At 62.8% G+C, this 25,917-nt stretch overlaps 2 protein-coding genes across 19 annotated transcripts; both read right to left on the reverse strand.

Moving 5' to 3' along the window:
• Window positions 1–4,950: 4,950 nt before the first annotated feature.
• RNF223 (ring finger protein 223) lies at window positions 4,951–8,116 on the reverse strand. Its single transcript, XM_081145334.1, has 2 exons — window positions 7,839–8,116; window positions 4,951–6,441 (listed from the first exon to the last, which is right to left on the reverse strand). The coding sequence occupies exon 2, from the start codon at window positions 6,430–6,432 to the stop codon at window positions 5,542–5,544; it is 891 nt and encodes a 296-aa protein (XP_081001460.1). The 5' UTR covers window positions 6,433–6,441; window positions 7,839–8,116; the 3' UTR covers window positions 4,951–5,541.
• LOC308560920 (uncharacterized protein C1orf159) lies at window positions 8,078–23,103 on the reverse strand. Of its 18 annotated transcripts, none has more exons than XM_081145319.1 (11): window positions 22,966–23,011; window positions 22,557–22,659; window positions 19,596–19,666; window positions 19,405–19,494; window positions 19,155–19,230; window positions 17,685–17,771; window positions 17,312–17,377; window positions 16,242–16,376; window positions 15,198–15,223; window positions 15,069–15,099; window positions 12,837–13,901 (listed from the first exon to the last, which is right to left on the reverse strand). In XM_081145319.1, the coding sequence occupies exons 4-11, from the start codon at window positions 19,474–19,476 to the stop codon at window positions 13,804–13,806; spliced, it is 591 nt and encodes a 196-aa protein (XP_081001445.1). In that variant the 5' UTR covers window positions 19,477–19,494; window positions 19,596–19,666; window positions 22,557–22,659; window positions 22,966–23,011; the 3' UTR covers window positions 12,837–13,803. The 18 variants fall into 18 exon arrangements, with proteins under 18 accessions (XP_081001446.1, XP_081001445.1, XP_081001457.1 ...); XM_081145331.1 differs by adding an exon at window positions 20,202–20,329 and having other exon boundaries at window positions 19,405–19,666; window positions 22,966–23,002; XM_081145315.1 differs by lacking the exon at window positions 19,596–19,666 and adding an exon at window positions 14,485–14,599 and having other exon boundaries at window positions 12,847–13,901.
• Between the last annotated feature and the right edge of the window lie 2,814 nt (window positions 23,104–25,917).

Consider the following 25,917-nt stretch of genomic DNA (forward strand, 5'->3'; position numbering starts at 1 on the left):
GATTCCAAGGTTTATGATCCAGCAGGAACTCAGGGGGAGACATTTTTCTCTGGGGCCCAGGAGAAACTGCCTCAGGGGCCATGTCCCCAGTAGTCTGCAGCGCCAGGCAGGTGCTGGGGCAGGGCAGAGAATGAGGCTGAGCCTCTCATGGAGGGCTGGGGGGCATTGGGGCGGTGCGCATCACCTACGGTGCACAGTGTGGGACAGGGACCTGGCCTTGGCCTTGACCGTTCCAAGGACTGTTCTGGAAGCTAAGGGTGGTAACAGTGGGAGTGGTCCCCCAACAGTGGCTGCCCTTCTAGGCGCCACAACAAGGTGCCCCACATCAAGATCCAGAACACAGGCAACTATTGTGACCTGTGTGGACGCTGGCTGAGCTGGTGCAGCGCTACACCAGCCAGCGCCGGGGAAGGGGGCTGCTTTGTGAGTGCAACGGGGCGCCCATCCAAGGAGCACCTGCTGGGCTGCCAGGACCCCACATCCAGCAGTGAGTGGCAGCATCTGTGTGTGTCTGTGCACGTGTGCATGTGAGCATCCTGGGATAGGGTCTGCTGGGCACCACCCAGGTGTCCTCCACCCCCCATGACTGCAGCAAAGCTGAGGGACTGTCCCACTTGCCCTCCCCAGGGTCCCAAACACCAGATGCAGGGGCGAGCATTCATCAGGGGTCCTGCAGCCAGCCTCACCCCTGCCCTCCTGGCTGGTGATGTGAGGTGAGCAGGTTCTTCCAGGCTCGGTTTCCCCATCTGCGCTGCTGAGGCCTGAGGGTGCATCTACTGGGAAATGGAGGTGGGGCTGGCCTGGGAGGCTGACTTTCCCCTCCTTGCGGAGGACCGGGCTGCCACCTGGTGGCCACCCTAGACCTTGCAGAGCCTATCTGCCCTGCCTCCTGCAAGCTCCTGAGTAGGGCAGGGTCAGAGAGGTGGGCAGGGCAGATGGTGACTGGCCTGGGTGGGCTGCTGCCTGGGCCCCGAGGTCTGGGTGTGCCTGTCTGTCTCTGTTTCAGTCTGTGTCTGGGAGCCTTCTGGTCGCATGTGGGTCTGTGCCCCCCACCTGGCCAGGCTGTGACCCCCAGTCTCACCCGTGCTTTCACCCCCTGCCCCAGGTCAGGTGGTACCATGGCACCTGTCTGGCAAGGATGCTGAGAAGCTGCTAATGGAAAAGGGATGTATGAGCAGCTTCCTGGTGTGGGAGAGTCAGCAAGCCTGGGGACTTTGTGCTCAAACAGCAGCTGGGTAAGTTGGACTGCTGGCCACCTGTCACCCACATGATGATCTGCTTCCAGGTAGGAGTCAGTGGCCAGGGTGGAGGTGACTCCTGGGAGGTGGTGGTGGCCAGGCCCCACTAGGAAAGTATGGTGTTGGAGACGGGGAGGTGAGGAGGGGTTCGACTCCCTCAATGAACTGGTTGAGTGCAAGAAGAACCCCATGGTGAAGTCAGGGGCTGTGGTGCCCCACCCCACCCCACACATGAACCTTGGGATCCAGAGTGGGTGGCTCCCCTGGGATGCCAGCACACACCTGCCCAGGAAAAAGGGTGCAGGGCAGCCGAGGGGCATGTGGCAGAGGGGCAGGGTGGCTGATGGGCAGGGTGTGGGCCCAGGCAGCTGTCCCTGGGAGGGTGTTGTGGGACCCTGCTAACCTTGGACACGAGCTCCTCCCTGCCAGCTCTTCAAGGCCACGAGGATCAGTGTGACAAGCACTGAGAGCTGCGTGTAGGAGCTCGACAAGGCCACGGACACCGGCAAGAAGGCCAAACAGAGCTTCTGGGAGGAGTTCAAGGTGCAGGGTGCAGGAAGGGAGCAATGAGGGGTGTTGCAGGGTGTTGTGGGCTGGGGGAAGGGGTCAGCTGTGGTTGAAGGCCCCTCCTCCTACCAGGTGCTACCCTGGGGTGAGGAGGGTCCTACCTGGCTCCACCCAATCCCACTGGCCTTGCTGGCTTCCATGTTCCAGTGGGCACAATCCTGGCCTGGGCTCTTTGGGGCGGTGCTCACAGGTGAGCCACATTCTCACCCCAGGCCCCAGGTCCCAGGTGCCTGGCCCCGGGTGGCCTCACACACGCAGCCTCCCCAGTCTCTCTTGGGCCACGCAGGGGCTTCAGTCTTTTCTAGGCCAGTGGGGCCTATTTCTGTCCCTGGCACAGATCCTTTCTCTATTGGGGGGTCCTGCAGACCCCTCACATTTGGCCCTTCCCAAATAAAACTCACTGTCCCCAAAACCTGCTCCCTTCCCTTTCACAGGCACCTGGAGCCCTGAGTCCCATCCTCCCTCCCAACCCACCTGCTCGGCCTCGGCCGCCCGTCGCGCCTTTGGCCGCGTCCGGCTGCTCCGGGTTCACCCCCTGCGCCCCTCCCACCCCCGGGGCCTCGGCTGCACCCGCTCGGACCCGTGGCCACCCCACCTGAGAACCGCCCGGATGGCTGGAGGGCGCCCACCCGCGGGCGGGGACAGTACTTCAGCCGACCGACCACGGTTGGGGGCCCCGCCGAGCCCGCGGGCGTCCTCGGCTCCCAGAAAGAGGGAACCCGGGGGACCCCAGGTGGCACAGGGAGGGCGCCACGGGGAGGCGGGGGGGGGGGGCGAGCGGGGCCGGGCAGGGCCAGGCGGGCACCGCAGGCGCACCCGGGACGGGGCCACGGCTTCGTGCGGCGAATTCGCCACAGGCCTTCTGGTCGGTCCCACAGCGCGGGCATCGGACGCGCTGGCACCGTCACGGTGACTGACATCCCGACGGACGCGGGTGCGGGCGGGGTGAGCGGGGCTCCGGCCTAGCCCCGCCCCTCCGGCCTAGCCCCGCCCCAGCCTAGCCCCGCCCCGGCCTAGCCCCGCCCCTCCAGCACAGCCCCGCCCCTCCGCACAGCCCCGCCCCGTCATAGCCCCGCCCATCCGTCATAGCCCCGCCCCTCCTCCATAACCCCGCCCCTCCGCCATAGCCCCGCCCCAGCCTAGCCCCGCCCCCGGCATAGCCCCCGCCCCTCCGCACAGCCCCGCCCCCGTCATAGCCCCGCCCCTCCTCCATAACCCCGCCCCTCCGCCATAGCCCCGCCCCAGACTAGCCCCGCCCCAGCCCCGCCCCCGGCATAGCCCCGCCCCTAGTCCCGCCCCTCCGTCATAGCCCCGACACAGCCCCGCCCGACACAGCCCCGCCCCGGCATAGCCCCGCCCCTAGCCCCGCCCCTCTGGCATAGCCCCGCCCGTCTGCCCCCGCCCACCCTGCGGGTGGGTCCCACCCCGGGGCGCAGCTGGGGCGTGGGGGCGCGAACCAGCAGACCCGCGACCTGGGGCAGCCTGGGGGCCGCACGAGGGGGCGGGAGGCCCAGGAAGGACCGCCGCCCGGCTGGTGTGGCTCAGGTGGTTGGGCGTCGCCCTGGGCACCGAAAGGTCGCCGGTGGGAGTCGCGGCCGGTCGGGCACGTGCGGGGCTGTGGGCTCGATCCCGGGCGGGGGGCGTGCAGGAGGCGGCCGGTCAGGCTCTCCCACGGTGCTTCTCTGCCTCTCTCGTTTCTTCTTTAAAAAAGTGCTGAGTTTGGGACGACAGACTAGAGCTTGTCCAGGATCCTGCCCCGCAGGCCCCCCACCAGGCTGGACACCTCAAAACGGGGAGGGGCTGCTGGGAGATCCTGGGTCCCAGTCCCCTCTGGGACTCCCAGGTGGGGGCAGGGCTGCAGGGCTGTGGTTTTCTCAGTGTGGGAGGCCTCCCGTGACCACCAGTGACCCCTTTCACTACACAGTGAGTGACCACGTGTGACCCTTGTACCACATGCTTGAGTGTCAGCCTGTGTGTGTGACACAAGTGACCAGCGAGCTGTCGCCAGTCTTGCTTGGGCCTGGCTCCCCTGCATCCTGCACGCCACCCCTGCCTCCAGAGCCACCCCTCAGCCCTGCCCACGGTGGTGTGGCCTGGGATGTGGCCTGGGCAGTGGCTCAGTCCCTGCCGTGTCCAGGCCTGGCCTGGGCCATCACACTGTGGTCACACGTGGATAAATGCTTGTTGAGTGAGGGAATGTGTGAGATGCTCATGTGACCGCATGTGCAACCTCACATGCCTGGCCCTGCCCGTGGCGCGGGCGAGGCTCCGTGTGTGCGTGGCTGACTGGTGTGTGATGGGTGTCGTCACTGTCATGTGGTCCGTGGTCGCGCGCGCCATCCCTTCCCCAGGGGTCCTGTGGCTTTGTGGTGCTCTCAGTAAAACGCCTGCTCCCAGTTCTGTGTCATTGCTGGGGCCTAGGGAAAGGGTGCGTCTGGGTCCCCACGACAGCCCATCTTCCCCAGGGTCTCCCCACCCCCGCAGAGGCCCAGCTGGGTGGAGCAGGAAGTCCAGGGCTTTGGGGTGAGGGGTGAGGAGGCTGAGAGCCAGAACCGCAGGGCCTCTCTTGGCCATGCCAACCTGGTGGTGCAGGGTTCCTAGGGCGACGGCAAAATCCCGTGGGGGTGGAGAGGGGCTGGCAGGGCTTCTCCGCTTCACCAGCCCGGCCCAGGGAGGGTCTGCTGGGGGACCTGTGGTCTGTGATTTTCAGGACACACTTGTCACCACCTCTGCTTCTGTGCACCCTTAGTCCTCAGTTCCTGGGGGTCCATGGGTCCTCCAGTCAGGCATCCAGCAGGACCTTAGGGCCGTGGCTTCTTGGGGGTGCAGCCCCGTGTGACCACGGTTGAGGATGGGGATTCTTGGGACCAGTCCAAGGCCTGCCCCAGCTCACTAGGGAAGCCTCACGGTCCTGAGGGACAGCCAAGTCCAGAACTGCTCCAGCCCATCCACAGCCTGGAGGGGACAGGAGTTGAACCCCCTGGAACCTGGGGCTCACCTGCCCTAGGGGCTGCTGGGAGTTGGATCAAGTTGGGGTGTCCTCTGGCTTGAGGCCCTCTGTGGCAGGGGTGGACAGGGCTTTTCTGGAGGGAGGGACTCAGTGGTGCAGGGAGGAGGGTACATAAGGTAAGGACCCCTCACCAAATGCGGATACAAAATAATTTATTTAGAAATGTACAATTCAGGTGGGTTGCAGGGGCACCGGGGGGTTGGGCTCTCTGCCGTTGCCCTGTCACCCTGTCCAGAGGGCAGGGTCAGCACGCCCACCCAACAGAAGGGGCCAGCCCTGCCTGGGGAAGGTCTGGGGAAGCAACGTGGGTGAAATGTGAAAATAAGGGTGGTGAGCCCCCTCCCCTCTCAGCAAGGGCGGCCCCGTGGGCAATTCACAGTGTGTACAGGGAGGGGGCCTGGTCAGGCTGTCTCTCCTTGACCTCAGTCTCCCCAACTGTATGATGGGAGTTAGGGCAGTGTTCTTTGGGGCTCATAAGAGCCTGTTATGAGGGGGATATGTTTGGGGATATGTTTGGATATCTTGGAGATATTCTTGTTATATCTTTGGGGAGACTTTTGTCCACCCCATCAGGAACCAGCCCCATAGAGTGGGGACAGGTGAGCCAAATGGGGTCCTCAGAGATGCTGGGGCTCCTCTAGGGTCCTGGGAACTGACTCCCAACAGCTGCTGTACCTGTGACTTCAGCTATGGGCTGGGGACCCACATATGGAGCATGGGACAACCCTAGTTGTCGGCCAGGGGCCCAAGAGAGAAGGTGTCTGCATAGGTGATGGTGGCTGGGGCAGTGCTGGCAGGCGGCCTGCTAGGCAGCCGAGACAGGCAGTGCAGGCTCCCTGTCCTGAGTGCACACTGCACAGGCCAGAGCACTACACAGAAGAGCACCAGCAGCAGGGCCGTAATGAGTGCCATGCGCTTCCAGTCCCCGAAGCGTGCCCAGCAGCGAGCCAGGCGGCCCCGGCGGCGGGTGGGGACTGGGGTGGGTGTGGGCACAGTGGGCTCAGCAGGCTTGCTCAGGCCCACGTCCACGCACACAAAGCCGGGTGCCGAGAGGCCAGGTGCAGAGGGTGGGGGGAAGCAGCACAGCTTGGTGCCCTCCAGCCACACGGGCTCCTCCCGTCGCAGGTGCGCTGGCATCCTGGCCTGCAGCTGACGGCTGGTGCGTAGTGCAGGGGCCCCGTCAGCAGGCACAGCCGTGGGCTGCCGGCAGAATGGGCAGGGCACAGCCTCACTGCCAGGCCGGCTTGTTGGCTGGGCAGCCGCCAGCCGTGCCAGGCACTCCAAGCAGAAGACGTGAGTGCAGGACAGCTCCTTGGGCGTCTTGAAGATGTTGTCATAGCCCGAGAAGCAGATGGAGCACTCAAGCGGGGAGGCCACCTTCTCGGAGCCAGGGGTGTTGGGGGACCTGAGGCCGCTGGCTGAGCCAGGAGACCTGGGGCTGCTGACCGAGCTGGGGGACGTGGGGTTGCTGGCCGAGCCAGGAGACCTGGGGCTGCTGACCGAGCTGGGGGACGTGGGGTTGCTGACCGAGCCAGGAGACCTGGGCACTGTGGCTGTGGGGCTGCTCCAGCCAGGGGGTGGCATGGCTGTATGCCACACCTGCTGGCCTGATGACATGGCTCTGAGCTGTGGGACAAACAGATGACTGTGAGTGACCATAGGCTGCCCCTTTCCTGTGAGGTCGGCCTGTCCTCTCTTGCCCGGCACTAGTTCCAAAGATCCCAGGAAGGATACTGCCCACCTGTGGGTACCTCAGAAAGTCCCACCTATACCCTGCCCCATGCCCTCCAGCTCCTCCCAGGCTGAGGCAGGGGTAGTGTCCTGAGTGCTGAGGCCCAAGCAGCCCAGACGCCCTGTGCACAAGGGTTTCCTGCTGACTGCTTGGTGGACACCTCTTGCTGGCCCTATCCTACCTGGCTCTGTCCCCTGGCAGAGAGAAAGGTGATGATGACAGTGGCCCACAATAGGTACTATTTACATCTGGGCTCTGCCAGGCTGGGCCAGGTCATGTGACAACAGCCACGGAGTGGAAAAGGCAGCTTAGAGGGTGAGGTGACTCAGCCAGGTCACCCTGCAGCGGGCCCTGGGCTCTCACAGGAGGATATGACTCTGCGTCAAGTGAAGTGGGTTTGAACACGGATCCCAGTGTAGGTGCCTGGTTGGGTTGGGGGGCACCCAATTTTCAGGGAACTATGTGAGGACTGGGTGGTGCCAGGCCTGGCTGGGGGAGGTCAGGATGCTGTGGCTGGGGGTTGGGCCACGCTGGTCAGTGTATGGGAGATGGAGAGGCCTGAGCAGGGGTAGAGGCTAGTAGCCCGAAGAGGGTTTGTCTCCCAGCCGTACCCCGAACCTGAAGGGCCAGCTTGTCTGGCTGGTCAAGGGCCCTGTGTCAGCCCTTGGCCCACTGATGGGGACGGGAGGTGCACGGGCCCACCTGTCCTCTCTTGGCCCAGCACACAACTGGGTCCTGTCCCACTTCCGTTTCCATGGGAGACCCTGTCTCTGTCTCCTTGAGCAGGCTCAGGTGACCAGCCTGCTGACCAGGGCCCTGCCCAGCCCTGCCCCTACCCCTCTGCTGGGCCAGGTCTTCACCCAAGGCAGCCACATGGTGGACAGAGGAGACCAGGGCCTTTGGGACGACCCTGGCCATGTGGCCCCAGAGGTGACCCCGACCCTAACTTTCCGGTCAGTCTAGACGGGCCAGTGGGATGACCTCATGATGACATGCCGTGAAGGCTCGGATGTTGCTGCACCATGACTGACTGCGGTGAGTCACAGTGACATCACTGTGATGTCACGAGCGCCTCCTGTATCGCAGCGTGAGATGTCACCATATCCTGGTGAAGTGGTTGCTGCAGGTTAGGAGGCAGCTTTGGGAGGATCTGGGGGATTGTGGGCCATTCTCCCCCAGGCCAGTTTGCCCCACATAACCGGTTCCTTGGCACTGAGGCCCCACGCCCGAGGAGCTGCCCCACCCTGAGCCTGTACAGGTGAGAGGTGAATGCCAGCTGAGCTGGCCTTACCTGGCGGCTGGGGGTCAGCGGGGCCAGGGCATGGTCCTCCTGGCCGGCCACGGCCAGGCTCTGAGGCTCCGAGCTCTCCTGCTCCAGCGACGCTCGCTGTCTCCTCTGGGCCAGGCCCAGCCTGTGCTCCACCTGGCAGACGTCCCTCCACGGGCTGGTCGCCAGCAGCTGTCTTGGTGGCCCTGGTCTGGCAGGTGTGCCCTCTGCTATGTTCCTGGCAGGTGGGGCGCAGGAGGTTGCCTGTGTTCTTCCAGCTGTGGAGTGCTGAGGCAGGTGTGAACTCTCTGGCTGGGTCCTGGCAGGTGTATTTATACTCTCAGGTCATGCTGGCCAGGGGCGTGGCCTCAGCCTCGGGATTGGCTGGCCTCCCGTTCTCTCCCTGGTAAGCTGGGCAGCAGAGGGCGGGGATCAGAGGTGAGAGATCAGAGCCCGGGGTGGAGCTGGGGGGTCAGTGTTGGCCTCCGCAGCCTGGGCAGGTCCTGGGGGTGGGTCTGGGTGAAACCTGCCCTTGCAGCCCCTGGATGCTGGAGCAGCCCCTCCAAAATCAGATCAGCTCACAGCCCTAGTGCAGGGCCCTGGTGGCACCTGAGCTCCTGGGGGGCCTCCCAGCCCTTCACTCATACTCTCAGCCCAGCTTATCACACCCTGTGACCTCACCGATGCCCTCCTTCCAAAGCCCTCGTTCCTGCCCCCCCACCTTGTGTACAAGACCCACTGCCATGCATGCGTCCACACGTATGTGCCACCCGTGTTCACACACATGGCCCTCCTGCACCTGCGATTCTGCTGACCCAGTTCCTGCCCCCCACAGCCTTTGGGAGCAGAGAGCGCCCCCAAGGGACAGGGTCAGAGGTAAGGATGCCTCAGGGAGCAGGAGGGCCACAAGGATTTGTTTAGGGTGTCTGCTGGGGGCACCCTGGGTTATACATGTGGGATCCTGGAGCCCAAGGAAACCCCTGACCCAGCCAGGGGCTCCAGAAATCTTCCTGTGCAAAGGCCTCGCTGGGGCCCCAAGGGCCTGGGCCGTGCTGGAGGGGCCAGGGCTTATTGAGGGGCATAGACTGCACCCCTCACACCTGACGCCCGGCCCTCCCGGCCCTTGGTCATGGCAGGCTGCCCCCACCCCTCAGCTGCGAGGAGCACACTTTAGTGCATGTCCGTGCTGGACTCAGGATGGCCGCCCTCCCCCGCTGACATGTGACCCCAATCTGGAGCCTGTTGGGGAGGGGTGTCCACCCTGATGGGGGGATGGCCTGCCTTACACCCATAGGCTGGCCCACTCACCTGGCAGGTGTCCACTGACCCCCCTCAGCTGGTGGCCTGGGACCCCCCCCCCTGAGACCGCCCAGCCCCAAAAGCACTAGGAGACGCTCTGAGAGTCAGCAGAGGTCAGAGGTCAGCAAGAGGAAGACCAGCATGAGGTGGGTACACAGAGCAGGCTGCCTGGGACCCCAGGAGGAGCCAGCCACAGGGAGATGGGATAGATGGGGGGCCCAGGCTCTCATGTGGAGGCTGAGATGTGGGGTGACTGTGAGGGGGTGGGGCAGTGGCCTATCCCTGCAGGAAGAGAAGGGGGACCTGGGCTCAGGAAGGGACCAGGGCTCCTCTGTGTGCCTATGATGGGGGGATCTCAGTGAGATGCCTGACAGGAGGGGGGGCCCTGAGAAGGGAGTGGGGGGCCCAGGGAGGAGGGTGGGAATTCAGACAGAGGGTGGGGCCTCCATGTACAGAGCCTCTGGGAGGGAGTGGCCCAGCCTGTGCATTATGGGGCTCAGGTTCCCACAGGGATTGTGACTCGGGGTCACGTGCTGCCTCTAGGAAGTGTCCTCGGTCCCTCTGCTCTGAGAGCACCTTCCTGAGGGCTCCCGGGCATATCCCAGCTCTGAGGTCACTCGAGCTCCTCAGGGGACAGTCAGTGGCCAGAGGCAAAGGGAGAGGAATCCCTGAGGAATGTGCCGTCTGGGCGTGACCAGGCCTCACTGAACAGGAGGCGGGCCAGACCCTGGTGCGGGGCCTGGCCAGCCCACCTGGCCCACACACCTGCTCACTCCCCAGCCGGCAGAGGACCAGCTGTGCCTGTGTGTGGGCTGCACGTGTCCTCTGTGGCGATGGGTGGGGGGCGTGCACACCAGCACATTAACCTGGCTGAGTGACACACGTCCCTGCGTGTGCAGGTGCAGGGATGTGTGTGAGGATGCCGACGTGTGACCCCATAGCCCTGGGACTCACTGGACTGGGGAGAGGACAGGCCCCCAGTGACACCCTGGCCAGTCATGGCTCTTCGATGTGGGAGCCCTGAGCCCTCAAGATGCCTGGGCGTCCTGGGCTGACACAGGCCTCCTCAGCCAGGGGAGATGCGAGGACTGGGCCTCAAGGCCCACCCTGCATGGTCCCCCACCCCCAGGACCAGGACAGGACTGGCTACACCTCCCTGCATGCTGCCCAGCACAGGAAATGACCATGTGGGGAGGGGAGCCCGGTCCTGCCAGGCTCCTCTGGGGCCTGGGGCCCTGGAGGTCCAAGGGCTGACCCCTGCTGGCCCTATGCAGGCTAACTTGCTGACGGCTCTGCGGCCCCATGTTCGCCAGCTGGGACACTGACACTGAGGCTCTGGGACAGCCAGGGCTGCGGTTCTTTCCCCTGGGACCAGGCGTGCCAGCCTGGCCCCGACATGGCTGGTGCCAGGAGGCAGAGGCTGGGCTGAAGCAGGGCCTCTGGGTGGGCCAAGCACCTGGGTCCAGCCTCTGCCCCACCCTCTGGGTGCTGGGCTCCCAACAAGGTGGCTCTGCTGGCAGGTCAGGTGCTCAGCAGTCCTGCCCAGACAGGCCCAGCAGTGAGAGCTGGGTCAGCCTGGCCTCCTCGCCCATCTTGCTGTGGCCGGCTCTTTCTGGGGGCCATGCCCAGGCCCCTGGCCAGGATCTCTGCCTTCACATCACCTCCTCAGGCCCCGCTCGCTCGTCATGCCCTGTGCACCCCCCTCCCAACGCTGTTGTGGGTCTGTCCTGCTGACCTCTGTTGGCTCTCAGGGCCTCTGGTGCTGGGCGGACGACAGAATCACTGAGCTGCAGCTGTGGCTCCAGGGCTGCACCCTGGACCATGCTCACCTCCTGTGGTGTGGTGGGGAACGCAGGCCCTCAGACCCCCATGGTGGTTGACATGGTGCCCCACCTGCCTGCTTTGGCCTAAGCTAATGACCCCACAAGCTGGCCTCATTTTGGCCCCTTATGTGAGGGCCTGGAGTCCAGGTAACGGCTTGGTGAGGGGCTCAGGATGGAAACTGAGGAGGGGGCTGTGCAGGGCCCCCACTGCAGACCACCTGCCTCTGCCAGCGGCCCCGCCCTCACCTCTGGTGCCCCACCGCCTGCTTTCCAGCCGGGACACCCAGGGTCATAGGGCTGGTGAGTCCAGCAATCCCACTCCTATCATCTGGGGACCTGAGACATTGCACCAAGGCCCAGGGGTGCCCAGCAGCAGAGGCTGGTATGGCTGAGGGCCCAAGGGGCCAGGCCACACAGGCCCCAAAGGTCAGGTGAAGGGCAGCTGAATGTGGGGCTGGGGCTGGTGGGAAGGAGAGAAATTCCAAGAGAGAGTTGGCAGGATCTCCAAGGTGGGCTGGGAAGGGATGTGGAGCTGGCCACAGTGACCCTTGGTTTCTGGATGGGAGGAGACGGAGAGGGCAGGGGGCACTCAGAGGTGCAGACGGCTGGGGAGGGGCCCCCTCTGCCTGGCCTGGGCCTCCAGGGCCTGACTAGCCAGACCTGCTGTCCTGGTTGAACATGGTTCTGTTTCCTGCTTTGTCCCCCAAGTCAGAAGCCCGGCTTGGTGCTAACACGGAAGCAGAGGACTGCGGCTTATGCCCTGGTTTGTTCCCCATCCTCTCAGGGCCTAGATGGGCTCCCCTGACCTCGGGGGCCAAGCACACACTGGCTGTGAGGTGTCCTCCCTTTGGTCCCTGAAGCCACTGGGAACCTGACCCTGGTCTCCCTACCTCTCCCCCCAGCCCCCAGTCTTTGTGAAGTGAAGAGCCATAGGGGGGCAGCTTCTTCCCTCCACAGCACCCCAGGATCCTGGCCACGTCCCTTCCTACCAGGACTAGTACTGGACCCCACCCATCACTGATTCAGTCTGGCCAGACATCCCTCAGGCGGCAGACCTCAGCTCAGGGACAGGTGGGTGGCCTCCCTCCCTCCCTGCCAGGGCCCCACCCTGGGGAGCTGTTGGCCACAAGCGGTGCAGGCAGTTCCCAGGGCACTGTCTCCAGAACAATAGACAGAGCCTTGGGGAGTCTTCCTGCAGCCCCTAGGCTGTGCAAACACAACTTCTTGCCCTCCCTGGCCCAGCAGGAGCCCAGGCCCGGGGCACAGCAGACGTTCCCCCAAGTGCCAGGAAAGCTGTCAATCTTAGACCGGGCATTCCCAGGGACAGGTGAGCAGGTCTAAGGACATGCCCTCCAGGCGATAGTGGACAGATGGGCAGGGCTGTCCTGCTACAATACAGCTCAGCCCTGGCAGCTCTGGGGATAAGGCCCTGGGCCCTCTTTGGCCAGCCCACCCACTGCAAGTCAACAAATGCCCACCAGCCCCTGCAGCAGGCACTGTGCCCATCTGTCACTTCCTCCTGGGGGCCCCATGGGTGTCCTGTCTGCACAGGGGCCTGTGGTCCCCTGTGGTCTCCATGGTCCCCACCAGGCCTGTTCATTTTACAGAAAAGCCCTTCTAAGAAGCAGCTACGCTTTTACCCATCTCAGGTTCTGACAGGGGCTGGGGGGCCACTGAGTCATCCTGCTTGCATAAGGCAGGAACAAGCCCCCTTCTCCCAGGAATAACATCCCAAACGGTGGGGGCTGCATGCGGGAACCTGTCCTGGCTGAGGCTCAGGCTTTTGGACAGGGGTCCTAGTCCTTGCTGAGCACTCACCACCCTCCCAGCCTCCGTCCCCTCAAGGGACAGCGGCTTGGACAGTGAAGCCTCACCTCTACTTAGGAAGAGGAGCCCAGAGGGGTGAGGACAGGCAGAGAAAGCCCTGACATTTATTGGACATTAATTTTAAGTTGGCTCCCCGCTGCTGGATGGATGACAAGCTTGAATCTGTAAACTGGAAATGCCTGAGACAGGCATCGCCATGCAGAAGGGCACAGAGGCTGACCATGCTGGGCCTACCTCCAGCCCCTCCGATATCAATCAGACGCTGAAGGAGAAAATGCAAGATACTGCTGAGGGGAGGTGGCCACGCACACATTCTCCACAGGTCAGCATGACCAGACAATCCAAGCGCATCCCAGGTAAACAGGGCCCTTGGGGGACACATCCTTGTGGGGCCTGGGCTTGATGTCCAGCAGCTGCAGCAGTGTCCGTCCTGGATGGACAAAGCCCCGCAGTGCATGGGGCCCTGGGAGTGGGGAGCAGACAAGGGAAGCAGCGTCTCTCACTTTTCTACAAAATGCATTTCATTTCTTTTTTTGCATTTCTTCTTAAAAACAGACAGAAGTAAGCAGGAAATCAGGAAAATCACTTCTGCAGCTCCTGGAAATGAGTGGTCATGGGCTTGGCCACAGCAGGACAGCCCTTGAGGGCCAGTTCCAAGTCCCTGTTGCCCACCTCCATCTGGACACCAGCTGGAACACCCAACAGCCTCTGTCTCACTGCCCTTAGAAGGGTGTCTGCTCACTGGGCCCAGCGCTGCAGGCATGGAGGAGCCCAGTGGTCCCTCAAGTCTCTCCTGAGGGGCCCAGACCCCCACATCCTCGCTCCCAGCCCGTCTCAGGGATGCCTGCTCCTGGTCTGTTATGCTGAGCAGCTGTGGGCAGGAACACAGCACCTTCAGGAAGCTGGCCGGCTGCCACTTGGCGACACAGAGCTGAGCCAGGGGTGAGTCCAGGCCTGTCCCGAGGCCTCACTGGGAGGAGCCTAACTTGTGTGCGGGGCTCCCTCCAAGGCGGTGTGCAGAGTTGTAGGTGAGCCTCCGGTCAGACATTGCTGACCCGGGCCTCCACCAAGGAGACAGCAGTAGGGCCTGTGCCCCTGTCCGAGGGCCTCTCCCGCCTGACGTAGCGCGGCTTCCGCACTGAAACAGGGTCGGAGATAGGTGGGGTCAGCGTGGAGCCTGGGTGGACAGTGGGGCGTGGAGCTGCCACGGGGAGCAGACCCCACTTAGGCCCCACCGGGGAGCGGGCCACTGCAGCGGAGAGCTTCTGTGATGAGTGTAAGCTGACCCCTGCGCCCTGAGCACCTTGGCCTGGGCAGGGCCTGCACGTCCATGACGCAGAACCACAGGCCACATGATGCAGTGTAGGGCTGGAGGGTGGTCCCCAAAGTGTCCCCATTCTAAGCCCTGGCACCAGCAGATGTGACCTTGGGAAAAGGGTCTTTGCAGATGTGACTAAGTTAAGGATCATGGGGTGAGATCCCCCTGGATCTCTGGGGGACCCTAAATCCAGTGACCAGTGTCCTCCTAAGAGGGAGGCAGACAGATGAGGAGACACAGGGAGAAGGGAGAAGCCACGTGCAGATGGGACAGAGGCTGGAGGGATGCAGCCACAAGCCCAGGGACACCTGGAGTCACCGAGGCGGGAGAGGCAGGAAGGACCCTCCCCTAGAGCCTCCAGAGAGGGCGCCCACACCCTCCACTTCTGACCCTGGCCTCTGACCTGTGGGGGGTGCATTCTGTAGCTTCCACCCGCCCTGTGTGTGGCTGTTTGCTGGGGTGGCAGTAGAAGACCCGAGCAGGGGACTCGGGAAATGCAAGCTGCTGTAGACAGGCGGCTTTAAAGAAACCGTGGACAAGTGTTTTAGGGAACACAGCAGAATCTAGCCTTGACCAAGGAACTTCACTGTCCCCAAAAGGAGACATCCTCTCCTGTCCCCACTTCTGTCCTCCGCACAGTGGTGAGACCGGGCTAGGGCGGGGCCAGGTGCATGCCCGTACGACCTGTGCTCGTGTCACACCTGGAGCTGGTAAAATTAAAACACCAGCCCTCAGGAGGGGCCAGGACTCAAGGTCTCAGAGATCAAAGGGGAAAGACAGGAAGGCCATGGCTGATTAAGGGGGACTTGGCCACCGTCCAGAGCCACCAGGGATGGAGGATGTGGGGCCAGATGCTCAAGTCCCTGCTGACCCGGCTGTGGCCCCCGGAGGGCAGCTGATCCCACAGACACGTCTGGCATTTTGAAATTCTTGCCCAGAGACAAGGGACCTGGGCAGGCAAGGGACAGTAAGAGCTGACGGACATACCTGAGGACTGTGGCGGGGGAATCATCGCGGCCTTGAAAAGGAAAGGACAGTGAGACTGCAGACACGCACACACAGGCATAGACACAGGGCACAGGACGTGAGGGCGCTCAGCCAACCCAGGTTACTTACGGCTTCGCCAGGCTGCAGGGCTGGGGCTGCGGGTAAGAGCACAGGTGTCACCTGGAGGCCATGCAGGATGAGGTCCCTTATCCTGGGCAGGGCCCTGCAGAGGTTCCTCCCATACCTTTCCCCAGCAGTGCCCTCACCTGGCATTAAGCCCGGCCACATTTCTCATCTGCATTCGGGGGTGGCTGCCCCCTCCTAGGTCCCACCCTCCTGCCTCAGCAGAGCTCACAGGCCAGTCCTCAGAGTGCCTTTCTCAAGGCTGCCACTACTAAGCTCTACACTTCCCAGTTTCCCAGCAGGTGCTTCAGGGAGACCACCTCTATCCCCTCCTCCACCGGCCACCAGACCCCTGCTGCCCTGCCCTCTCCCTGGACTGTGGTACCTAGGCTGAGCAAGCCCAGCTGTGGAGCAACGGAGAGGAGAGACTCTTAGCAGGCCCCGGGCCCACCACTGCACAGCAGCCTCCCACAGCTCACCCCAGAGCACCTGTCCTGAGAGGCAGAGGGGCCAGGCCCCGACTTTTGGGACCAGGGAGCTCCAGCAGCCCCACGAAAGCGCCTAGTGCTGGCTGAGGGTGGCAGGCAGGGGTGTCACAAGGCCAGCTGAGGAGTTCCCAGCCAAGGCCTCTAACAGGTGAGCTCTGGCCAATTGCCCACTGAGACTGTCCACTGAGGAGTCAGGTCTGCTGGCTGCCCACCTGCCTAGCACCCTGAAGAGCATAGTGGGAGTGACACCCGTGTCCTCAGGAGGAAGCAGGGCTGGTGTCCAGGCCCAGGGTAAGCTGGGCAGCCTGGAGTCCCACTGTCCTCGCACCAGCCTGGCTGCTCCCAACCCCGGGAGGGTGGGGAGAGGACGTGGTCAGAGGGGCAGCTGCTACCCCACAGTCCGCATGGAGCACCCCTAGGAGGTGACAGCCCCTCTTTATTCTCAAGGAGGCCTCACGGCTGGACACCAGCACAGCCTCCAGTTCTCAGTGTCCCCCAGGCAGCACCCGGGGCCTCGCAGGGGCTGCTGGTCAGGGGCCTCCAGCTGGGCACAAGGAAATACCTTTGTTTCTTCCGTAGCAGAGCCTGGGCAATTTACTGGTGCGCTTGAGGTAGAAGAAACCAGCCACGGTGAGGATGAGGCCGGAGCTGACAAAGAAGGTCCCCAGGAAGAGGGAGGCTGCCACTCCAGGGCCGCCTGCAGGCAAGGGCAGGGCTTCAGCCTCCTGCACACACCTGGGCGCAGGGGCTGGCCACAGGCAGGGGCCAGGGCTCTGGCAGGGTGGTGACCTGCCAGCTGGGGGGGGGGGTAACATTCTGACCCTGAGACAGGCACGAGGAGGGGGCCACGTAGGAGCTGGGAGGGTGGAATCCCAGCTGAGTCAGCAAGTGTGTCTACCTCAAATCTTCCAGTCCTGGTTACAGGCACTCTAAGGGTGGCTGCTTGGTGCCATTGGCCTCCAAAGCCAGGTCAGTGCAGGGCCATTCTGGTCACGAGACGTACGTGGATGGCGTAAGCCCTCAGTCCAGGTACCTCAGGAAGCAGGTCTGGGGACATGACCCCTTATAACCCAGCACTGTCACTTCTTGACTGCAGTGGCCCCAGCGGGCACCTCAGGTAAGAGCAGGCCGGGGACAGCGTCCAGAAGGTGGGTCCTGTGCCCACCCCTGGAGCCCAGGAGGGGAGAGGGACTTGTCTGGTGGGCAGTGTCTGCAGTCCTCCCAGCCCCCCATCCTAGAAGAGCCACTGGGGACAGGGCAGGGAGACCTAGGGTGTCCTCCGATCTCTGGAGAACTGCAGGTCCCAGTCACCATGGACTGAAAGCCTTGGAAGGCTAAGAGTGAGGCAAAGGGTGTGACTCATGGCTCTAAGGGCTTCCACCTGCTGGGACCATCCAGAGGCAAGGGAGAAGGCCCTTGCCCACTGACCACAGCCCCAGGGACTTCAGACACTCCAGTGGCCCTGCTCCCCATACACAGCTTATGGCTGGGGCAGTCTCACCCTGATGTGGACATGGCACTGCTACGGCCAGCACCCATGGTGGAGTCTGCGCTGGGACCAGCTCTGATGACGCCTCCTCCCCCACGACCTGCGCAGAGGCACTACTCTGGTCTGGTGAGCAGGACACTTACCAAGACTCGGCCGTCCAGGTGTCCCTGTGCTCCTGTTCAAGGGGGACTGTGCGCCCTGGCCAACAACTGTGGGGAGCACACCTGTCAGTGCTGGACCATGTGTGGGGACCCCGTGAGAACCCCCAGGGAGCCAGAGACACGCCCCACAGGGAGTCATGGCTGTGATTGTAGAGGCAGAGCAACCCTCAGCCCACAGTCATCCTCACAGGAAGATACTTGGGGAGAGTAGGGTCCAGGGAAAGGTGGGGCCCCCACTGCTCTGGGGACAGGAAAGGCAACTCCTGCCCATTCCTCCAGAACCTGGAGGCGTGGACTTGGTGAGAGGCAGGCCAGGTGGGTATGAGGTGGAGCTGTGGGTGGACAGGCAACCTACGGCTTCTACACTCAGAGCTGTTGTAGGTTCCGGTCCTGCACCGGATGCAGCTGGCACTCCCATCCTCGTTCCAGCGCCTGAAGCAGCCTGTGCCAACAGAGGGGAGACTGGCCTCAGCTCGAGCAAAGCTGTCAGCTCGCTGTGTGCTGGCGGGCGGTCTGCCTACTCGCCTGGTTTGTGAAACAGTGTTCATTCCGGAACGCTAGTTAACCTGCCCGGAAGTCAGGATGGCATCAGAGAGGCCGGGACAAGGATTTGAAGCAGACGGGTGCTGTGGGGCCTCACACTCTGGACAGGGCCTCCCGCCACCATGGCCTCGACTCCAGGGCTCACATCACCTCCACTGGGGCCTGGACGGCTACACTCCTCACTCGGCCAGGTGAGACCTTCCCTGGTCCCAGCACTCCCTTCCACACGGAGGCTGCCACCAGCAGCCCAGCCCTCCCCAGCCAGCGGCTGATGGACAGTCCGTCTTGCCAGCTGGGAAGGAATCGTGTCCCACACCATTATCATTTAACTTCCTCACCACTTAGCACAGGCTGACAGCACACATGCTCGATGACACTGAAGGTCAGTGCTGGCCATGGACCAAAGTCCAGGGATAAGCCACAGGCCGCAGCCCCTCACAGTGAGCTTCACAGATGTTTCATCTACAGGGGCCCCCAGTGCCATCACCAGGCGTTCAGGGTGCTAACCGGGAAATTCGCTGAAGATGCCACTGCCGCCCTCACGCCACCTGAAGGGGCTGTAAGCCCAAATCTAGAAACTGTCTCGGATGACTGCTCTCGATACAGAAAACGGGTTTGCATTTGCTCCAACCATCAGCTTTCATCTTTCTTTTGCCTCTACTCCCTGGTTGCTGCCACCATGAAGACCTAACTGGTGGAAGCCCATCCGCAACAGTGACTCCTGATACGAGACACAGCTGTCCACTGACCGAGCGGCTCGCGTGTGTGGACGGCGCACCCAGCCCAGCTCCTGGCTGCTTGTGTTTCTACAGCCACTAACTTGGCTTTTGACATGTGAAACTTCTGAAGGTACAGTTTCAAATGGGGGATGGAAGGAAGCCAGAATACACTGCCCAAAACATGCCTCTCTGACAAAAAATTATTTTTAGCTCAAGACACTTAAAAGCACAGCAGGTGCAAGAAGGAAGCCCTGGCCCCAGCATTTCCTCCCAAGGGCTCCTCCCGTTAGCCTCTCTCCGTCAGCTGGGTTTTCAGGCCCAGCTGGGCCTCCCTGGAGCAGAGCTCCACACCCTTGCCTCCCCACACCCTCCACTGCTCAGATCTCCTCACAGGGTTGTGCCCCACCAGCCAGGAGGCGGCAGCCAGGCCAGGAGGGAGGCTTGCATGGAGCCCGGTCTCCTCCTGTGCCCTCCCTGAGAGGTCTGTGTGCCCCCTGCCCCTCACTGGGCGTGTTGAGCTCAGCAGTGCCACCACTAGAGCTGGTTCACACCACAGTGCTTACCTGGGCCACACAGGCTTGTGCCTGGGCAGGTGGTGTTGACATCCACCATGTCCACACAACACTCGGACTGCTGGCCCTAGAGGGGAAACAGTGGTCAGTTTCTAGACCCCGTGACCAGGCGGCTCATGCAGCACCTCTAGAGGTTGAAGGTGAGACCCCCATGGGTAAACGGCCCTGCCTCTATGAGGGGCTGGGACCAGCCGGCTCCAACCTTATTTCCTGGCACCCAGGCTGCAGACAGGGCACCTACCGTACTTTCTGAGGATTTGCTGGCAACTTCCACCAGGAGGCCAGCCAGGAGGATGGTGCGCTGGAGCGCCATGTCCCAAGAGCACGGGGTCTGCAACAGAGAGGGGTGCTGTGCAGCCACGAGGAAGGCGTGGGGGCAGAGGACCTGACCTGGCCCCGCAGGACACAAGCTGCACACATCCAGCTCCTCACCACCTGGTGCTCAGCGGTCAGGACTGCTGAGCTACCGGAGTCTCACGACCCAAGTCCTGCTGGTCCGAGGCCTGCAAATCAAGGTGCTGGGTGAGGCCCACTGCTGGTCACTGTGCAGCCAAACCAGGCGAGGGCCTTGGCCTCTGGTGCTCCAGGTCCCACTGGACTTCCTATCTGGAGCTCCCCCCGCCCCAGCAGGGGGACCAGAGGGGCTGTGATCAGCCCATTTGATCTGTGCTCTGAATGGCTACCTCTGCCCAACGGCTTCCAGGAGGAAGGACTGAGCAGGAAGGGTCGGGATGTGCTGTTCCTGCACATGAGCTCAGACAGGCTTTCCCGTCCATCACCTCGTTCTGTCCTAGTAAAACTCTAATCCCGTCACAAGCACCTCCGCCCCAACACACACCTGCTCGGTGGTGTCTTGCTGCACCCCCACTTTCTTCACAGAAAAGCAAAAGACATCACTGGGGTGACAAAGGTCAGTATCTAAAATCATGACGCAGGGCCACACTAGAGCAGAAAAACTTTTGAGGGGTAGGGAACACAGAGCAAGACAGTGCCACACACTGCAGGCAAAGTTTCAACACTAACACACTTGAACTCAACTGGTGAGTGACTCAGAGCCTGAGCTGTCGCATTCCTAATGCAGCCAGACGTGCACAACCCCGATGTGATGGTTAGACAGGCTTTAGCAAACTTCTGCCAACGTCTAGGGTGGTGACCACAGCTGCAATCTGTCCAAATCACAGCACAATGAGTATTTTCTCATATAAAAGTTCCCTCTGGGAACACCATGTACTTGGCAGGAACAGCACATGGAATTGCTCAGGTCAGTGAGCTCAAGGAAATGCAAACTAAGTCTGCTGCTGGGCCATGAGGCCCCACGGGGCAGCTCTACCCCCAGGTATGTGCACAAGAGAAAGGAGAACATGCCACAGAAAATGGGTACAAGAATGTGCACAACTTTAGTCATGGGAGCCAAATCGGAGAAACCCCTGTCCCACCAGAGAGCAGGCCAGCAAATGTGGCATGTCCCCAGGAGCGGTGATGCAGGAACTGAGCTGGACACAAAGGGCAGGCGTGGTTCGGCTCTGTTAAAACGGAATTTCACACTGACAAATCTAAGGAGCAGTGGCAGAAACTGGAGTGCTTGCCTCTGGGGGTCAGCTCTGGATAAGACAAGCCAGCAGAGCCCACACCTGTTTCTTACAGTGAAGGAGGCTGGAGGTCCAAAACTAGGGCCTGGAGATTTGGGTGTGTGAGGCCCCTTCCTGACTCACAGATAGGGTCCCCTTGTTGTGTGCTCATGTGGCCTCTCCTGGGTGCGTGAGCTGGGACAGGGGTCTCTCCCCTCTGATCAGGGCATCGATCCCACCATGGTCCACTCTCCAGACCTCTAGTCCCCCAACCACCTCCCGAAGGCCACACCTCCACCCTCACGCAGGGTTGGGGCTGCGACTTATGGACTTGGAGGCACAAACATTCAGCCCACAACACGAGGGGACCCTCAGGGACCACAGGAATGTTTTCGAGCACGATGGGTGTGCAGGTTCCACAGCTGGGCACATTTGTCAAAACTGGTGGAACTGGACTGTGCTCGTAACTACATGGGAATTACACCTCAAAACCAACTGAGTAAATGCAATTCCTTTTCTATTCTGAAAACCTTACTAGAGCCAAAAAGCTAAATAACTGGGTAAAACTATTTCTACAAGGTAATGAGAAATTCGGTGAGGTTTTAAATTGAACTATTTGTTCTCTCAAATTCTTGTTTATCCTTAGAAAACTGGCTTCAATAAAAAAATCGTCTTCGGGTCACGTGATTCTGAACAAGTCATGCATAAAGGTAACTGAGTGGACTGATTTTCAGTCAGTCGGTCAGAGGCTGGGTGCTGGCAGGACAACCATGTGCACAGGCTGCCCAACAGGCTTGCCTGGGCACCCACCAGGAGTAGGGGGACCCCCCACGGCCCCTGCCTTCCAGGCGCTGTGGCTGGAGGGGGGGCATGGGGGACAGGGGGGACAGCAGGAGGGGGGCAGCAGGTGTGCTGACCTTTCTGTTTCTCCCACTGTTGGGCACAGCACAGAGGGCCTGCTGGACGTCCACCCACCCGTGCAGGTTGGGCTGGTCACCTCCTAAGCCAGCAAAGGGAGCCAATGTGAAAAGCTGCTCTCAATCTAAGACATGCTTCTCCATCACAAAACCCTGTCTTGTGCTGGGGGAGAAAGTAAGAGTGGTCAACAGCTCTTCTGGACATAAGGGAAAACTTTCGGGGCCCTGGCCCAGTAGCTCCCTTGGCCAGAGCGTCCTCCCAACACACCAGGGCAGCGGGTTCAGTCCCCAGTCAGGGCACACACAAGAGTCAACCAGTGAATGCATAAATGAGTGGAACAACAAATCCATGCTTCTCTCTCTCCCTAACATCAATCAATACATTGTTTTTTTAGTTTTGGGCTGGGCACACGCAGGGCACGCGCTGCCCACCGCTGGGGGTCAGCTCACCCAAGGGCTCTCTGCGTGCTGGGCAGCCGCCCAAGGGCCCTGTGCTGCGGTGACTGCGGCCCTTGTAACTGACCCAGAACAAGGGGCTGGGGGGGGCGTGGCCCTGGGGAGGCTGCAGCGGACCAGCCACTGAGCGACCACCTGCAGGGCTCCCTCCGCCCCGCTTTTGGGAGGGGGGCGGGGGCTGCTCGGCCACGAAGGGCAGCTTCCTGCGCCACCCGGGCTCCGTCTCCTCCCAGGAGCTGCTGCAAACAGCGCGGCCAGCAGGACCCTGGCTGGACCTGGCAGCGGGCGCCAAGGACGGGCCGCGGGGCCTTCTCCGCGCGGCGGCGACGCCGAGGAGCCGCGGACAAAGCGAGTCCGAGGGGACGGGGCGGGTCCGAGCTTCGGCCCCGACAGCTTCGGCAGAAGGTGCGCCGGCCAAAGCGCGGTTCCCTGAAATGCTGTTGAAAACGTACCCGAAGCGCCTGGCCTCGTCTCACCGGAGCCGAACCGTCTGCTTCACCGACGCGGGGCCGGCGCGCACCTGCGACCTGAAGCCCCGCGGCGGCTGAACCCGGGCTGTGTCGGGCGATAAGCGCGCAAACCTCAGGGAAGAGGCCCCGCAGGCCCCGGACGGTCCAGCGCGGCCGGACGCCGTGGGGAGGCGCCGGGGCTCGGGGACGCGGCTCCAGGTCCCGTTACGGGGGCTCCTCAGGCCACGACGCCCGGGAAGGTCCGGTCGGCCCCCGGGTCCCCGCGGACCTTTGTCCGGCCTCCACGCCCCGCCCCGAGCTGCCCAGCCCGGGCGTCGGCATCCCCGGGGCCGCCCCGCCCCTCGCCTGCCCCACCGCCCCGCAGCCGGCCAGCCCCCAGCCCCTCACTCACCCCCGCGCCCTTAGGGTTCCTCTTTCGTACCCCCCGCCCTCCAGGCGGTCGCGCGGTGGCCCCTGGGACTTGTAGTCTCTCCGCTGCAGCAGCCCGGAGACCAGGGCGAGAGACTTCCAGCTCCAAACCACACTTCCCAGCGGTCCTCGCGAGAGCCCACTCTCGCCAGGTGGGTTCCGGCGCAGGATTCTCGCGAGGCCGTGGGCGGCGCGCGCGGAGTGACCTGGGAAGTGTAGTCTGGGGCGCCTCGGTCCTGGCCCCTGGACCCAGTACCAGCCTAGGGAGGGAGGGGTGCGGGCTGGGACGACACTACCCAGGGTTCCTCGCGCGCACGCCATCTTTGGCGTTGCTAGGAGACCGGAAAGCCCAGCGGCGGCGGGAGGAGCCGGAGGGCGACGTCCTGGGGGTGCTGGTGCTCGTCCCCCCGCGGCCCGCGGGGCGCTGGGCCCGGCCCGTCTCCGCCTCCGCAGAGGCCGCCGCGAGGCGCAGACAGCAGGTCTGCCCGTCGCGGCCTCGGTCGCGTCCGTGTTGCTTTGGGCGGGGACGGAAGGCTCCGGGGGCGCGCCTCGGCTTCGGAGAAAGTGACCGCGGCCGCCTCGGCGAGCACAGGGCACGGCGGGGGCCGCAGGGCGCGCCGGCCGACCCCGTCGCAGCGGGACGCTCGGGCCTCTCACAGCCGCGCCCGGGCTCGCCCCGCGCGTCTCCTGCGGGGCTCCCGCCGCGAGGCCCGGGAGGCGCCTTTGTCCCCGGCTCGCCCGCGGCCCGGCGCCGCCCCTTTCGGGGTGACAGCCTTCGTGGGGTCGGGGTTGAGTGGAACGCGGCGGCGCGGTCACGCCGGGCTCGCGGAGCTGGCCCGGGGGGCGCCGAGGGCTCCGGGGGGCGAGCCCGCCCCCGCCCTCCGCGGGCCCCGCGAGGTCCGCGCGGGTTTCCTCGCGGCCGCTGCTCGGAGCGGGGCGTGGGCGCCCCGGGACTCCCGCGCGCGCTCGCGGGCCCTGCGGGTCCCGGGAAGACGGGCCGGCGGTGTGGCCGCGCCCCCCGTTCCCCCGCGGCCGGGACGCCGGCCCACCGGCTGCTCTTCCCGCCCGAGCCCCGCGCGGCTCCCGGTCGGCCCGGAGACCGGGCGAGGTGACGGGGGCGCCCTGGGCCGCCTTGTCCCCACGGGGCACCAGGCAGGTGGGGTTCCGCATGTGTGGTCTCGGGCTCTGCCCCTAGCCGCCCAGCACCAAACACAAAGCGCCCACCCGAGCAGTGTCCCGCGGAAGTCACGGCCCTGGCCAGTCACGTGTGTGCCCTGAACGGGCTGGGCCGGCAGCACCCTGGGGTGGCCTGGGCGCCAGTCAGGGCAAGGAGCTGCAGGTGTGCTGGGCCATAGGGGCCGCGGGACAGCTGGACAGGAGCCCCGTGTGCCCTCCTGAGTCCCCAAGCTCGGCTCAGGCCGGAGCAGGGCTCACCTGACACCCACCCTCCTGGGCCCGGCCCCTCTCTGGCTGCCCAAGGCTGGTCTCCAGGGACCGGAGCACCTGCCTGGCACCAGAGCACCTGCCTGGCACCAGTCCCTCCCCGCCAAGGCAGGTAGGGGTCACCTGGCCACTCCAGTGCAGGGGGAGGACCAGCAAGACTCCATCAGGTGAAGATGATGGGCAGTGGCCCAGGTAAGACCAAGAGGAATGTTCTTGGAACTTTCCAGAAGCCCCACGAGCTACAGGGTCCTAGGGATACGAAAGAATGCGGGATTCCATGGGTCAGGTGGAGAGTGAGGACACCTCTCGGGAGGGAGCCCATCACGTTAAAGGAAAATGTCCGCGACTGCGGTGCAAAAGGTGTTCACTGTCTCAGGGACCCGCACAGCCGTCCCATGGGGTCAGTCCCTGAGGGCCATGCCGGGGGCGTGAGGTGTGAGTTGGTGCTCAGTGAAACCTGCCCAGGGCACCAATGGGATGTGGCCAGTGTCCTGCAGAAATACCCAGGTGTTGGGTGCTGCCTCAGCCCACTGGGTGGTCATGACCCTGGGTGGACACTGTCCCTCCCAGGGAGACGGAGAGACTTGAGATGGTGCCAGTACACGTGTGTTTGTGATGCTCAAGAGAGGGTTGGCTTTGCCATGGAATCGTCATTCTAACGGAAGTTATTTAGACTTGGTGTTCGAAGGTGAAATCCTACTAAACTTATGTGTAGTGTTAGAAAATTTAAGAGACTTTTTGGGAAAACATACGTATAAGTTTAGGTGTCTGTTATTTAACCTGAGAAGACTTTGTTAATTCAGACAGCATTGGAAAGGAAACAGAATGTACAATATTTGTAAATACAGTTTAAGTTATCTGAAGGTGTGCAAAAGACACCAAGAGACATTTGAAGGGGAAGACACGCAGATGGCAGAGCCACCAGGGAAATGTAACGTAACCGAAACCAGTGAGACACCGCATGCCACCCAAGTGGCGAGGCTGCAGAGAATGGGCTGGACCCTCGCGTGTCACTGGTGGGAGCGTAAAATGGTGTGGGCATCCGGAGGCCACGCGACAGTGTCTTAAAACACGACACGCGCTCCCCATGTGACCCAGCAACCGCGTTCCTGAACATTCATCCCACAGAAATGAGCACTTGTGTCCACACAGAAACCTGCGCGCACCGTTCACAGCAGCTTTATTTATAAAGCTCCACCTGGAAACAACCCCAGTTACAGCCACTGGGGCTCCACCACACCGTGGACGCATTGCTGGGGAAAAATCCTCTGGTCTCACGTTCCTGAAGTGATAGACTGACCAACAGACAGCGTGTGTGCAGGGTTGGGGATGGTGAGGCCACTAGAGGGGTTGCAGGAGGGGTCTCATGGGTGGGACTCTGCATCTTGACTCGGGGTGGCCACGGGAATCGCCCATGAGATAGGAGGACCAAACACTTCATTTGCCGAAATTTCAGGAGATGTCACTGACGGGGCCTCTGGGGTGTGCTTGC

This window comes from Miniopterus schreibersii (assembly GCF_964146895.1).
Source record: "Miniopterus schreibersii genome assembly, chromosome: 8".
Lineage (NCBI taxonomy): Eukaryota > Metazoa > Chordata > Mammalia > Chiroptera > Miniopteridae > Miniopterus > Miniopterus schreibersii.